Below are 13,561 nucleotides of genomic sequence, written 5' to 3'. Positions count from 1 at the left end.
CGCTGTTTATTTTTGCAGCCGCCTGGCGACTTGGGAAACAAATTCTGCAGAAAAGAACAGTTCACTCGTTTTAATCTCCTATCTTAGTTTGTATAATTTGTAACTTATGCAGAGGGGTGACCAGGAGAAGGGATTTGCGAAGTATCGTTCGTTCACTTTATGCATGCAAATTAGACCATTATCAGGCTCACTCGGCTCAGAAGGTACCTCTGTTTCTGCATGACTTTTGCTGAGTCGCTATCCGTCATCTGCGGGAGGTCTCTGGAGTAGCAGTCAACGCCGGGCCCGCTGGGAGACAAGCCCGGGCCCTGCCCTGCTGAATTTATGTTGCTCATATTTTTGCCCCGTTAGAGTCTGCCTCAGGTGAGCTAGTTATGATTATATTAATCACCATCACTCGGCAATACCATAGATTCGATTTAAGAAATTATGCCATACAAAAAAATTTGAGGAGAGAGAGAATGATGTATGAGAGCAGTCTAGTCCTAGTAGGTCCAAACATTATTTGAGTATGGTCAGTTCCCCCATGTCTGCGCGGTCTCCCAAGTCTGCGCACCCGCGTATCTGCGCGATTCTAGTAAAAGAAGATACGCAACGGCATGAACTTTACACATGCAATACATAGGCACATATTCATTAAAAAATCCGACTCAAAATGGTGGAAAAATAATGAATTCAGGGCATTTCATGTGACGGCCTCAAAATGCAGCCTTTGTCATCAAAATCTCTGAATCGTGTGCAAAGTGAATGAGTGCGCAGACATGGGGTACCATTTTTTTTTCAATCTGAAAATGACTGCCCGAGGTTTTTTCAAGAAAATCTTATATTTTCTTTCATTTTTTAATGAGAAATTTGGTACACTTACTCTTAATAATGTAAGGAACACTATTAACCAATATATTTTGTGAAATAAGAAGAAATTCATGTTAAATCTTAACTCAAATTGTTAGGTGCGCAGACTTGGGGCCCACCATCATACATTTTTAATGTTTATAGCTTGGGGGGTCGGGCGTCCGGACACTTTATCTTTTTGAAGCCTTCTTTTTTGTCTGTGGATTTAATACACTAAAAATATGAATTCATTGCTTGTAATCATTATCTATTTTGTTCTTTATAATATTTCCTAACATTTTGTACTAAATATTGATGAAACTTCGCTTGTAAATTTTCCAAATGACATTCTAAAATTGATCGTCCGGACACACAACCCATCCGGGTACACAACAACTGGGTATACATTAACCGGGTATGTGACAAAAAAAATGAAAATCATCAAATAGCAATAAATTTGGTATCATTCGAAAGCTCTTAAAAAGACCTTTCAAATGATACCAAGACCTCTGATAAAGAAATTAGAAAGTTATTCCAGTTTAAGTTCAGGTTAGGTTGTACTGGGTTAGTTCAACTTTAACTCCCCCCCTGCCTCACTCATCCATATGATGTTCCCCGGGCCAGGGAATGAGGCAGAGAGCTCCGGCCTGTGAAGCGGGCTGGAGCCGAGAAGGCAACCATAGGCCTACTACTACTAGGCAGCCATAGCATAGGTAACATGGTAACATGTGTACCTGCGAGGTTGGGGTACCAAAAAGTAAAAAAACACTTAAATTAAAGGGAAAAAAATAAATCATGCCCCACCTCAATTCTGTGGATGAAGGTCTAAGTCTAACCTAGCAGAATCCTGACATCGAGGCAGTAGCCAGACCCTCTAAAAAGGGGAAAAAGGCTGCTTTCGTTCACTCGCTGTCAAAATTGCAAACAAGATTGGCCAATCGATATACCGATGGTGCATGCGCAAAATAAACAGATTTTCAAGCAAAATAAATAAATAGACTTTGCCAAATGTGCCCTCAGTATAAGCCTATAGCAGTACATTGGATTAGTGCCATTGACAAACCACAATTCTTTTTAGTTCACACTCACTATTTCAAAGAATTAGACTTAAAGGAAACCAAAACCAAAGAAGAGAAGCAATATTATTGGAAAGAGTAAACTGAGAGGAACAATTTAAAAAAAGTTTAATCAAAATCGGTTATGAAATAAGCAAGTTATGGATGATTAAAAAGTCTTGTTGTACTTACTATGTGGATCCTCAAATTGGCAAACGTGCTTCAAAATGGCTGATTTTGTGGACAACTCTCCATTTGTTTTGTACAAATATTTTTAGATTTTCCCCTTTATTTTACATATTTCACATTATCTCCTCCTGACCTTGACATATATGGTGTGGATTATATTTTCCCATTACATATGTTGTGCTTAGAAGGAGGCAAGATGCAATTTGAAAGATAATGAGGAAAATCTGAAAATGGAAAAATTTTTAACAATGAAAAACAAGAATGAGAGAAGTAGACAAGTGAAATTCTAATCACAATCAGACAAATAATGATCATAGATTTAGGAAGTTGTAAATAGTATGTATTCTTTCTAATTAGCTAAAAAGGTAATGTTAATTTGATGTAAGGTAGAGATAACTCCAATTGCTTCTACACACAACTGACTATAATGCAATATTTTCAAAAGTTTTAATTAGTAGTCTATGTAAAACATGGACTACTTATGTGATGAATACTGCTTATGCTTTGATCTCATTGTTTCTATGAATGAATTATCCTAAAGCTGTCACTCTAAAAGTAAATTATGTTAATCTTTCTGCAGCTGACCTATTTATGTATTTTAAAGCTTTGCTCTTTTTATTCTATATAATTTACAGAATCAAAATGGCCAAATTCATCACACCTGTATCAGAGACAAGAGGAAATGTACAAAGAATGAAAGGGGACTACCGTTATGGACATTTTGAGGTCATCCCAAACCTTCCAACCTCGGGTCCTGCCCAAAATTCTGAAAAGCATGTCAGGACTTATTTTAATAACAAACAAATATTCCGAACCATTTGTGAGTGGTTTGAGGTGTGGATGCCATGGCAGAGGCGAATTGTTCTATGTGGTACTACAGATAGGTGTTCTACATCTCAGCTTGAGTATCTTGCTACAGCCTTAGAACCAGTGTTTCACAGGGACTTCCAGACCTCCCTGAGAGGGAGCTATCCATCACTGACCTCTAGAAAAGTGATCCACACCAATGAACAATGGGAGAGAGCAGTTAAAATGGCAGATTCTGATTTGAGTAGTGTCTACACTAAGCAAGAGAGCAAACCTTTGTCAAACAAAGAGTTACATTCTGTAAACACATTTGCTTTAAAATTTGTCAGTGGTGTCATTGCTGAAGCAGTTCAGATAGCTGCAGGGAAGGATACAGAAGACAGTTCTGGTGTAGACTCTTATGATGACAGTCAGAAATCAAAGGGCAAAAAAGGACATCAGAGAAAGCCTTCGCCAATAGTAGAAGTCCAAGAGACCTCACCCATTGTAATTGAGAGTAATGGATCTCGCACCTTGAGCCCAACTACTAGTCGGTCACAGCAAAGTGGATGTTCATCATCCTCCAAAGACACTTTGCTGAAAGTTCCAAAGAGTGAAAGGACCAGTTTCTCTGGCACAAAACACAGCACAACTTCCAGTCAAAGAGATGGCCTTCTATTTATAGAGCGGAAGAGTGTTGACACCGCATCTTTCGTCAACCAAATCAATTCTTCCGCTCACCCCCTTGAGTCTTCCTTTTCTGCAAAGCCATCAGAAAGACGAAAAACAAAGAATCGATCAATGGCTTATAATCAGTATTTCTGTGGACAGGAGGATACAGGCTTGGTTGATCAGCACCACTTGGATGCCCTACCACCTCTTGAGGCCAAAAAGGTGTCCACTTTCAACTGGTGTATGAGTCACAGGGTCACACCTTCTGCAGGGTCAACTGTAGCTGGATCAGCAGAAAGCCATAGAAGTAAACCACACAAGCACACCAAGACCTACCCAACCCCAGGAAGTGCAGCAACCACAACAGACTTCTTTGATCGCTCAAAGATACAGAAACTAGGTAAGATATTTATGGAAAGGCATCCACAACCAAAATCCAAATTTATTCATATTGGTTTGAATGAGATATGGATTACCTTGATGATGGTTGTGGTCTACAAGTTTGGAAAACATTTTATGAAAATGATAAAAATTCCATGAAGTATGTACAGATTTATTTGAAAAAACAAGTAGGAGTTGTAAAGCATCGCAGGAAATCAATTGGTATTTGGCTTAGCACGGTATGTTTTGTTTAATTGTTGAAGTGTAGTGAAGAATTAAGTGAATAGCTTCATGTGTGTATTACTCTGAAACTATGTGTTAATTTGTGAATTATCATGACATGATTTATTTTTATTCTTGAATGTAAGTACTTGTTTAATGTAAAATGAATCTTTGGATTTATTTGCTGTGGCATATGCTTACTGAAGATTTTCATCTATTATATTGTTAACCATATGCTTAATAAAATGAGAAAATATCAATTAACTAATGTCATTCCATTTATCAAGAGTTTTATTTTTCTTTGATATGTTGATACAGGTGCGATGAAAGGGGTTTTACGTACAGGTCATATCAACAAGCCACCCCTAGTTCAAGATCTGTACATCCCTGTCCAGAAAACTTTCAAGCCAAGCAAGTGGTGGACACCTAGACCTGTAGTGGTCCCTGCAAAGAAGCAACAACTGAGGGCAGCATTCAAAGAACAGTTGGAACAGATATGGATTGTATGATAACATTTCTTCTGATTATTTGATTATACTTTGCCATTTGAAATTCATTCTCTATAAGTATCTTGATTCACTGTCCCTCTGTGGATTATTTCCGTATTTTGCTTCTCTGAATGTTGTCATATCATAAAAATATCTCTACAGGAAACAAAATTAACTAGTAGAGGACTTTTATCATTTTATTTGGCATAATATGAAATAAATCATTTACAGTGATAAAAATGATTTATAGTAACACAAAAAGTATTTAGATACTGGATTTACCTGGTTGAGCCAGGCATTGGGTAAAGTTAACGAAGTAGCTATAGTCCACCCTAACCCATACCCCATCCAGGTGAATCCAATGTATTATCTTAATGTGACATAAACATACCATACATTTGCATGTAATATATTAGGCCTACATATTGAATTGCTCAGAATCTAAAACTTTTATTGAGAATGCAAAGCTTTGTTAAGAAGTTGCAAAAGATCTTGATAGATATTGTTATCTCCTAGAACTCTTATTATTTTTTAAAATCTTTATCAGATTTTGTCAGGTTTTAGATATCCAATATCTTCAGATCTATGATTTTAAACAGACTTGTGAAGGGTTGAACTATGATAATTGCTTGGAAATAAAAATTATCCTGCCCAAAGTCCCATGGTCAATGCTGCCATCTTTGCAGCCATTGCAGTTTTTCAAACCTTCATGCATTGATATCGGTTTGGTATTCTGAAATGCTGTTAAATTTTTGTTCTACTGTTTTTGTTTGTTCACAGTGGTTGAAAGAATGGGAAGACCATGAGAAAGGGGATCTTTTAGTTGAACTCATCAAGATGTGTGACCAGGAGCTTATCAAGTTCTTTGCTTCCTGCCTCACCAAACGGTAGGGATCGGTTATGACATGATCATGCAGCCCTGAATATAATTATTCATTCAGAATCTGTATCTTCTTGTGAATCAAAATATATTCAAAAACAATTTTGATAGTCATCATGATGTAAACAAAATAGTTTTCTAATCCATGGATTGTTTTACTGTCATGAAATTTAAAATGCAAAGCAAACTTATTGCCCACTGGAACCAGTATTAAAACAAGTGTATTTGTCAATTATCAATTTAGAAGACATAATGTCATCCCATGAATATTGTTCTTCTTTTTATTCAATTTATAATACCAATCGATATATCCTATGCTAATGATCTTAACCCTAAATTATGTAATGAAATTGTCTAACTAGATTTAGGTCCCATGCTTATTAATTTGATATTATGAAGTAACATATAGAACAATTCTAATATGATTATTGCTTTATGAATTATCTATTAATAATAATGGCATGCATGCATTTCCTCTTTGAACTGAAACCGATGTTCAGGTTACATCAGTATGTGAATTGGTATGTGACATATTTATTTGCATGTTTTGTGATTGTACAACAATTATTTTGATTAATCTTTCCTGACTGCTTTTTGTGCCATTGCTTATTGCAAGAGAGTTTTTGGTATTGCAGTTTTGTAAAGCTAACAAAGATTCTTATTCATTCCTTTTTGCAACGGGGTTTGACACTACACTATATGCAGCTTTGTGAAGCTAACAATGATTATTATTTAGAAGAAAGAAGTAGTTCTAGATAATGGATATACAGAGAGATATTGACCCCCGGGATCCGTTGCATAAAAGTCACTATTATGGTAGCTACCATGGTAACGATGATCAACAGCCAATCAAGGATTCCATGAAAGATACCATTAGATGGCAAAGCTTCCATAATGGTAACTTTGATGCAACAGGCCCAAAGAGCCTTCTACCCTGTTACAACAGGATAGAAGAGACAGTGTGTGAGAGAGAGAGGGAGGGGAGAAGAAGGTAGATATTAAGGTTATAAAAAAGGCAGTGCTTTCTCACTCAATTCGATAGTGGGCTTTTGTGTGTGTGTCTTGTGGAAACCCAGAGAATGACAGACATCAGTCATTTCCAGTTGTTTATAAAAAGTATATTTCGCACTGCCTTCGAGCAATTAACTGCACTCTTTTGCTTTGCATGGTGGGTTGTGTTCTGCTGACTAATATTTTTTTCTTCATTATATATTTTAATTTTTAACTTGCCCTCATGCTTTTTCTTTTCTTGCTGTGCAATCTCTTCTTTGCATTTGATGAATATACATCAGTATTTACTACTGTGTGATAAAAAAATTATGTATGCAGTTACTTGTATGTAATTACGTGGGTGAAAGCATAAATTTCTGCTCTTTTAAATATTTGGTATTGATGGTAATCTAGAATCATATAAACAATTTTTTTAGTTATTCAAGAATGTATTGAGTCTTCTCAAATATTCTTCTGTAACTCCAATAAACTGACATCTTATATAAGACCGAGTCTCTTCTGAGGTTTGTAAAGATCAACTTTATGGTCATTCAATTTCATGTGCTGTCAGGGTCACATTTTTCTGATTATCGTGATTAATTATCCACTGAAAAAAGTCATCTATTCTTAGTAAAAAAAACATGTATTATGTGGGATGTTGGTATAGATATGGTTACATTTCAAAGATTGATAGAGATCTGATGGTTAATTTGTGTCTCAATAAAAACCATCAGTTTTTATGTGAAAAGATTGCACATGTTGCTTGATATTTATTAAGAATTTAAAAATCCAAAATAGCAATTATCATTTATTGTAGTTTCTTTTTGATAATACCATGATTTTATCTATGGGGGAAAAAAACTTAAGGACTAATAAGCATTCATTCCCAAAATGTTTATATTAATATAAGAGCTCCATAAATTTGGTTTTGTACTAAATTCAATTCAAGATGAGGAAAAGCAGAAATACCATTACAACTGAGAAGAATGTCCTTTTGATCTTTTTGTTTTACCGGTATATACCAATTCAACTTAGTGCTGTTTCAGGTTACTAATGATACCAATAGAACATTTAAGATGGTTCTGGAATATTATTTGCTCATGTTCCTCAAATTATTATCGGTTTTATATTGTCATTTTACCAGGTTAGAGGATCGTATGGATATCAACAGCCTTCCAGATAAAGTTCTCCTTCATATCTTCTACATGCTATCTCCAAAGGACCTACTACAGGTAGAGTTGGTATGTAGGAGATGGCGATTCCTTGTCTCACAAGAAGAGCTCTGGCGATACAAATGCTTGCTATTAGGTGAGCATTTACATGTGAAAATTACTAGTGTTTAATTCAGATGTATTCAGGTATGATGCAAAGCAGAGAGGGGGTCTTTGTTACTGCAATGCTATATGTGATGCACCACGCCGTACACCAGGGTACGGCGTTGTGCAGCGCCATCTCGTGTTGTAATAGTGTACAGTTACATTGTTGTCATGGTGATCACGGTGTACAATCGGGGCGACAATCATGACAATGATGGGGACAATGATCACAACGCCTATTTCCTTCTTTGATACAATCTTATGCCAATAATAGTAAACAAATAGAATAAAGTTATCATTTGCATGCATTAATTGTTACATAGGATCACTAAAAAGAAAAAAAAATCTGTACAAAACATTAAAATATACTTGTACACATTTTTGGTAACCCAGGGTATACAGCGCAAAAAATAAAGTAAATAATTCAACAAAATGGCGGATTATTATATGGTACCCCAGGGTACCAAATACTGCATCATGTACCCTAGTATGAAAAAATTCTGGAAAATTTTCTAGTCAGTAGATAAGTTATAACTGTTTTGTCATTTTTTTCAACTGGGATCAACTAACTTAACTTAATCTCCTCTCAAAGTTCTTTGTTGATCTGTTCTATTTATATTGCACTATACTGAAATGATGCTGAATACCAATATTTGTACAGCTCTATTTATCTTTATACCTTAGTCACATTTGTTCTACGGCGGCCTTACGGCGAGTCGAAAACAGTCGTTTTATTCATTTTTATTCAAACCACCTATATGTAGCTGGTACAAAAAATGTTAAAACGGCTGTTTTCGACTCGCCGTACGGCCGCCGTAGAACAAATGTGACCAAGGTATAAGGAATGTGTTACACTGCTAAAAACAATCAGAAAATTTGGACTAAATACCAATGTAGTGAACTTTCAGGTTTACTACACCTGATGACCAAGAGAATTGATACCCCTTTGGTACCTAGCACACATGACCTCTGACAGTGATAAAATTTTCCATGTCTCTATGGCCTGTAACAGGTGTGTTGGCTCAGTTGGTAGAGTGTCTGTCTCACAACTGGGAGGTTGGGGTTCAAACCCGGCCGTGTCAGACCAAAAGATTTTAAAAGATGGGAGTTGCTGCTACCCTGTTTGGCGTTCAACAAATAAAGGGATAGAGCCTCGTCGATCTGGCACTGCACATTGGCTGCCAGGACTGACATCAATTGGGCAAAGAAAGTTTTCTGAGTATTTCATTTCATGTTTATTTCAAATAATAAAATATGGATTTTAATTTTGGTCTGGTGGTTCTGACTCGCCTATCAAACAGAGGATTTTGGGTTCGAATCCTAGCCATGGCGTGTATTCCTTAAGCAAGAAATTTATCTACAATGTGCTGCACTTGACCCAGGTGAGGTGGATGGGTACCTGGCAGGATTAATTCCTTGCATGCAATGAGCGCCGGTAATGGCAGCTCGCGTTAAAGCCAGGGTAATAATAGCAAGCACTTTGTATCCTCAGGCAAATTGCGCTATATAAATCCAGCTATTATCATTTACACTCTGGTCTTAGGTAGTTCAACATTGGATAGTGTATTGTGTGAATTTTCGTTGCCCAAACATGGAGTCATGTATGTATCGATAGGAAATGACGATATGTCAAATGACTAATGGATTGAATTGAATTGAATTTAAAATATGCATTTTCTTTTTTACAGGAGCATCCCATGGTTCTCCTGATCTTGTTCAACTGATTGAGTTCTATATGAGTGAGAATGCTGTAGACTGGAGGGAAGCTTATTGGAACCTCACTGATATTATGGTACATCATGATGAAGTAGTCCTAGTTGGATCAACACCAAAACCTGGTATGTTATCACTCAGGATGTCTCTATAACATGTATGTTTCCAGACTAAATCTTTCTTGAAAATTTATTATTCTTCACAGTTTTCTTATCGTTGAGGCATTGTACAACACAAATAGCGAATCTTTTTGTTTCTGCATCGGTATAAGGTTTAAGGTGAAAGAGGGACACTCGGTTCAACTTGTCTCATCAAATACATCATCTTTCTTTCGAATGCAAAATCTTGTACCATTGCACTCATGCCTATTCAGTATTTGTACCTCATATTTTTATAGTTATTATTTGCACAATTTTACCTATCTCTTTATTTCAGTGCTATGTAATTCAGTTTAGTTTGAGTAACAGGTCGTGTGGTCTAGTGGTTAGAGCACTGGACTCATAATCAAAAGGTTGTGAGTTTGAATCCCTGCTCTGCCATTGTCACCACTTTGATAAAAGATCCAAGATCTGTTGTCTATATTGGTCAGCCACTATGCCTGATTAACCTAGACGTAGAATGTGTCCTATTTTTACTGGTTAAATACCAGCTTGGCGTTTACCAGCAAGCAGCTTTCATTCCAATATCCTATGGGAGTTGCCATAAATAGTATAACTTTCTTTTCAAATATAAGTTTCTTTGAATATAAGATAGTATGAGTCAATTTGATCAAATTTATTTCGATTTGATTCAAATTAATTGATTTTATCTCACTTCAATTAATTAGTCTTCAAAATGATACATGTCTATTGTCAAAGTTGTTTTATAGCAATAGATATTTTTATTAACAGTAAATATGTGACATTTAATTGCCCTGATAAAAATTCAGCCAAACATATACAATTTTGTATAAAGCCTAAACCTAATTACAATCCTAATCATAATCCTCAATTATCTAAACTAAAATCACTATTGCACCTCTAACCCTTATCTTGTTTTCTCCTTATATATTAAGAAAGTATGAATTATCAAAGGATGAAATGTAATGTTATCTTTAAATAATTTTTTTTTGTCCACTAGATTTGAAGAGGATGTGGAGGATGGTAACTGATAGGATCTCTGAATTAAGAAGAAGATATCTTCATGAAGACACTGAATCAGAATCATCAGGTAGATAAGCTTTCATATCCCATCTAATCCTTTCTCATGCTTTCATGCAATGTGGTCATCTAAATCATATATCATCAAATGTAATCTTGCATGATAATCATTTTGCTTACACGTGGCGTAATTCTAAATTCCATCCTTCTGTACTCCTTCCTCATGCCCCCTCCCAAAAAAAAAGCTTTTCAAAAATATATGTAGTATCCTGTCTTCACCTAAGATCAGTGTCCTGCCTTGTTAAGTCTTGTTATCCATGACAGATGTTAGTAGTCTGTGACAAATTTTATTTTGGTTTATCAAATCACAGAATTTCTATAGGTCATAAGGATAGCTTTGTATATCACATGCTTTATATAACAATGCTTTGGTTCATATTGGCAGTTCTGTGTTATTGGTACCCTGAAACAGTAAAAATGCATCAGTTATACAATTAATGTTCATTTTTGTATTCATGGTAATTTGTACAGTGTTTAAGATCCACTACTGATCCTGGACATCTTATCTTTGGCTTCGCTCACATTCATTCCATTGTTAGAGATAATAGTTCATTATTCAACTTGTATGTAAATACCAGCTTTCTGATTAATACTGTAGATTTAGGTGTTTTATTTCAAAGTGCTTCATAGACTTTTAGTGTTGAGTTCAAGATCTGCTGATGTCAGTTCATTTATTGCATCTCATTTCTACAAATGCTTTTGCATACATGTCTTTCAATCTTTCCGTTCTCTTCTCAGTATATCATTTCAACCAATGTATTAACATATATCATCTTCTGCAATTGCAATTTTGTGTCTAATATCCTAGTATCTACAGTGGTATCTGAGTCAGACTCTGTTTGTTCAGAAGTAGGTAAGTATAAGGCTTCATCTTTCATAAAATGCTTGTTCAGATATTTTGTTACAGAGCTTAGCAAAATTTTGTGTAAAATTTAAATAGGGTATGAGGTAAAATATATATACATATATATATATATATATATATGTATCTATATATTGGCCTATACTGCAATATCATAGGCACCAACTTTATTTGTTATTGTCACCTGGCTTAAAAAAAAACTGGGCCAATCAAAATCATTTGTCAAATATAAATAGCATAAATGCATTAAATCATTTGCATTAATGTTACTTGTGATAACATTATAAAATCATTTATGCCATGAGCTTGTTCGTACAACTTTTGAGAAATTATATATGGTTAATTCACATATTTTTACATTAATAAGGCGATGCATGTATGTCTCACCATGTCTTCTACAAAATATGATAGTGAGCATTGTTGCAGCATATCCGAATGAGGCTTGATAGCTAATTCATGCCTAGCTTGACTTTCATTCAGAACGTTATTTTTCTCTCTCTCTTATACATGGTGCTAATATATAAATCTGCAATACACGTAAACATGTGTTAAAAAAAAACTTTGCATATTCTTTCAAAGCTAACTACCCAAACTGCAAGTATAAGGCTTTTGCCAGTGATGAAAAATATTGATTTTCTGCATGATACAATCCAAGGTATTTTGAGATTTACCTTTGAGAGGTGAGTGTTATCAAAGATGTATTAATAAATAGAACTTTTAAAAAGGGTCTTGTGCAGCAGTCATTGCAGCACTCAAAAACATTTTCCCCACAGCGTTTTCAATTTTAAGATGTTATAAGAAATGTTGCAGCATGTAGATTTCTGTGATTGACAATTTGTTAATTTCACAGGAAATACTTCTGTGATATTTACATCAAATAGTTTTGTAACTAACCCACTGGGTGATATATACATCACTAGAATGAAGAAATGTCCATGAAATCAACATGAAATCAAACAATCTGTGGGCCAGAATCTGTAAACAAGGAGGAATGCAATCAACAAATTAATAAATTTGAGGCAAAGACAAGTGCATGAATTTAAAGATTCTTGTTCTTCTTCTCCTCTGCCTGTGATCAAATTTGTATCATTCTGATAATAAAAAAGTATAATTTGATAGGATTATGTTGTAATACAAATATATACTACTAATGTATTAAATATCTGAAATTGTTAAGGCTATTTTATGCAGTTTCATTTATATGAACACCAGTGGCAACATTAGATCCTTGCAATGTCTTTATATCTTGAAATAAGAATGATATAATCATCCAATATTAAAGTTTATGTATGCTTGTATTTTTGTTTCCTTCAGTTGAGATAGCAGTCGCTGTTGCCCGTCCAAGACCAAGTAGTGCTCGCACAGAAACCTCTTCTGATATTGACCGTGATGAACCTGATATGAGGTGAGGATGCTCTCTCAAAACCTATCACATTTTTTGATGGGGTTATAATGTACAAATATTCCAGGCTGTGAAAAAGAATGGAACTTCTCGATTTGTGGATTATAACGTTGGTCTCTCCATTCAAAGATGATTTCTTCCATACTTTCACAGATTAGATTCTAGTTATTATTAATTCATAAAATAGCCTTAAAACATGTTTTTTTTTTTAATTTGCAGTACCAAACACTTCTTTATTCATTACTGATTTGAGTTCCCCAAAGTTTTCAATACATTTGAAGTGAGGACCTTCAAAGTAGTCAATTGAACTACTTGTCAAAATTATATTTTACCTGTGGGATTACAGCCCACACTTTCATAGAAAATAGATGATATTCTATGTATCATTCATTCAAGGTTCCCAAATTACAAATATATTTTTAAAGTGAAGGCCTTCTGCAAACTCATGAGAGAGGATAGAGGGGGGGGGGGTGGATAATCTAGAAAGAATCTGCAGTCTGCTAAAGCCCATACTCTCACAGTTAAGATTCTTGTTATATTTTATATGAGCTTCCCAAAGTTCCTGCTACCTTTAA

The 13,561-nt window shown here is 35.1% G+C and overlaps 1 protein-coding gene across 4 annotated transcripts in view; it reads left to right on the top strand.

Annotated features, from left to right (window-relative positions):
* Positions 1-21: 21 nt before the first annotated feature.
* The window catches only part of LOC121419173, a 78,658-nt gene continuing 65,118 nt past the window's right edge, over positions 22-13,561 (top strand). The window contains exons 1-10 of one of the 4 annotated variants that reach the window (XM_041613517.1): positions 22-363; positions 2,711-3,933; positions 4,455-4,639; positions 5,405-5,511; positions 6,005-6,025; positions 7,639-7,802; positions 9,499-9,648; positions 10,643-10,732; positions 11,531-11,575; positions 12,899-12,989. In XM_041613517.1, the coding sequence (XP_041469451.1) occupies positions 2,718-3,933; positions 4,455-4,639; positions 5,405-5,511; positions 6,005-6,025; positions 7,639-7,802; positions 9,499-9,648; positions 10,643-10,732; positions 11,531-11,575; positions 12,899-12,989 (2,069 nt within the window). In that variant the 5' untranslated portion in view covers positions 22-363; positions 2,711-2,717. The remainder of the gene's footprint in view (positions 364-2,710; positions 3,934-4,454; positions 4,640-5,404; positions 5,512-6,004; positions 6,026-7,638; positions 7,803-9,498; positions 9,649-10,642; positions 10,733-11,530; positions 11,576-12,898; positions 12,990-13,561) is intronic. The other 3 variants (XM_041613514.1, XM_041613516.1, XM_041613515.1) reach the window with 3 other exon arrangements.

This window comes from Lytechinus variegatus, chromosome 7, assembly GCF_018143015.1.
Source record: "Lytechinus variegatus isolate NC3 chromosome 7, Lvar_3.0, whole genome shotgun sequence".
Classification (NCBI taxonomy): domain Eukaryota; kingdom Metazoa; phylum Echinodermata; class Echinoidea; order Temnopleuroida; family Toxopneustidae; genus Lytechinus; species Lytechinus variegatus.
The sequence above is the reverse complement of the archived record's forward strand: the minus strand, read 5'-3'. Positions and strand labels throughout refer to the sequence as shown.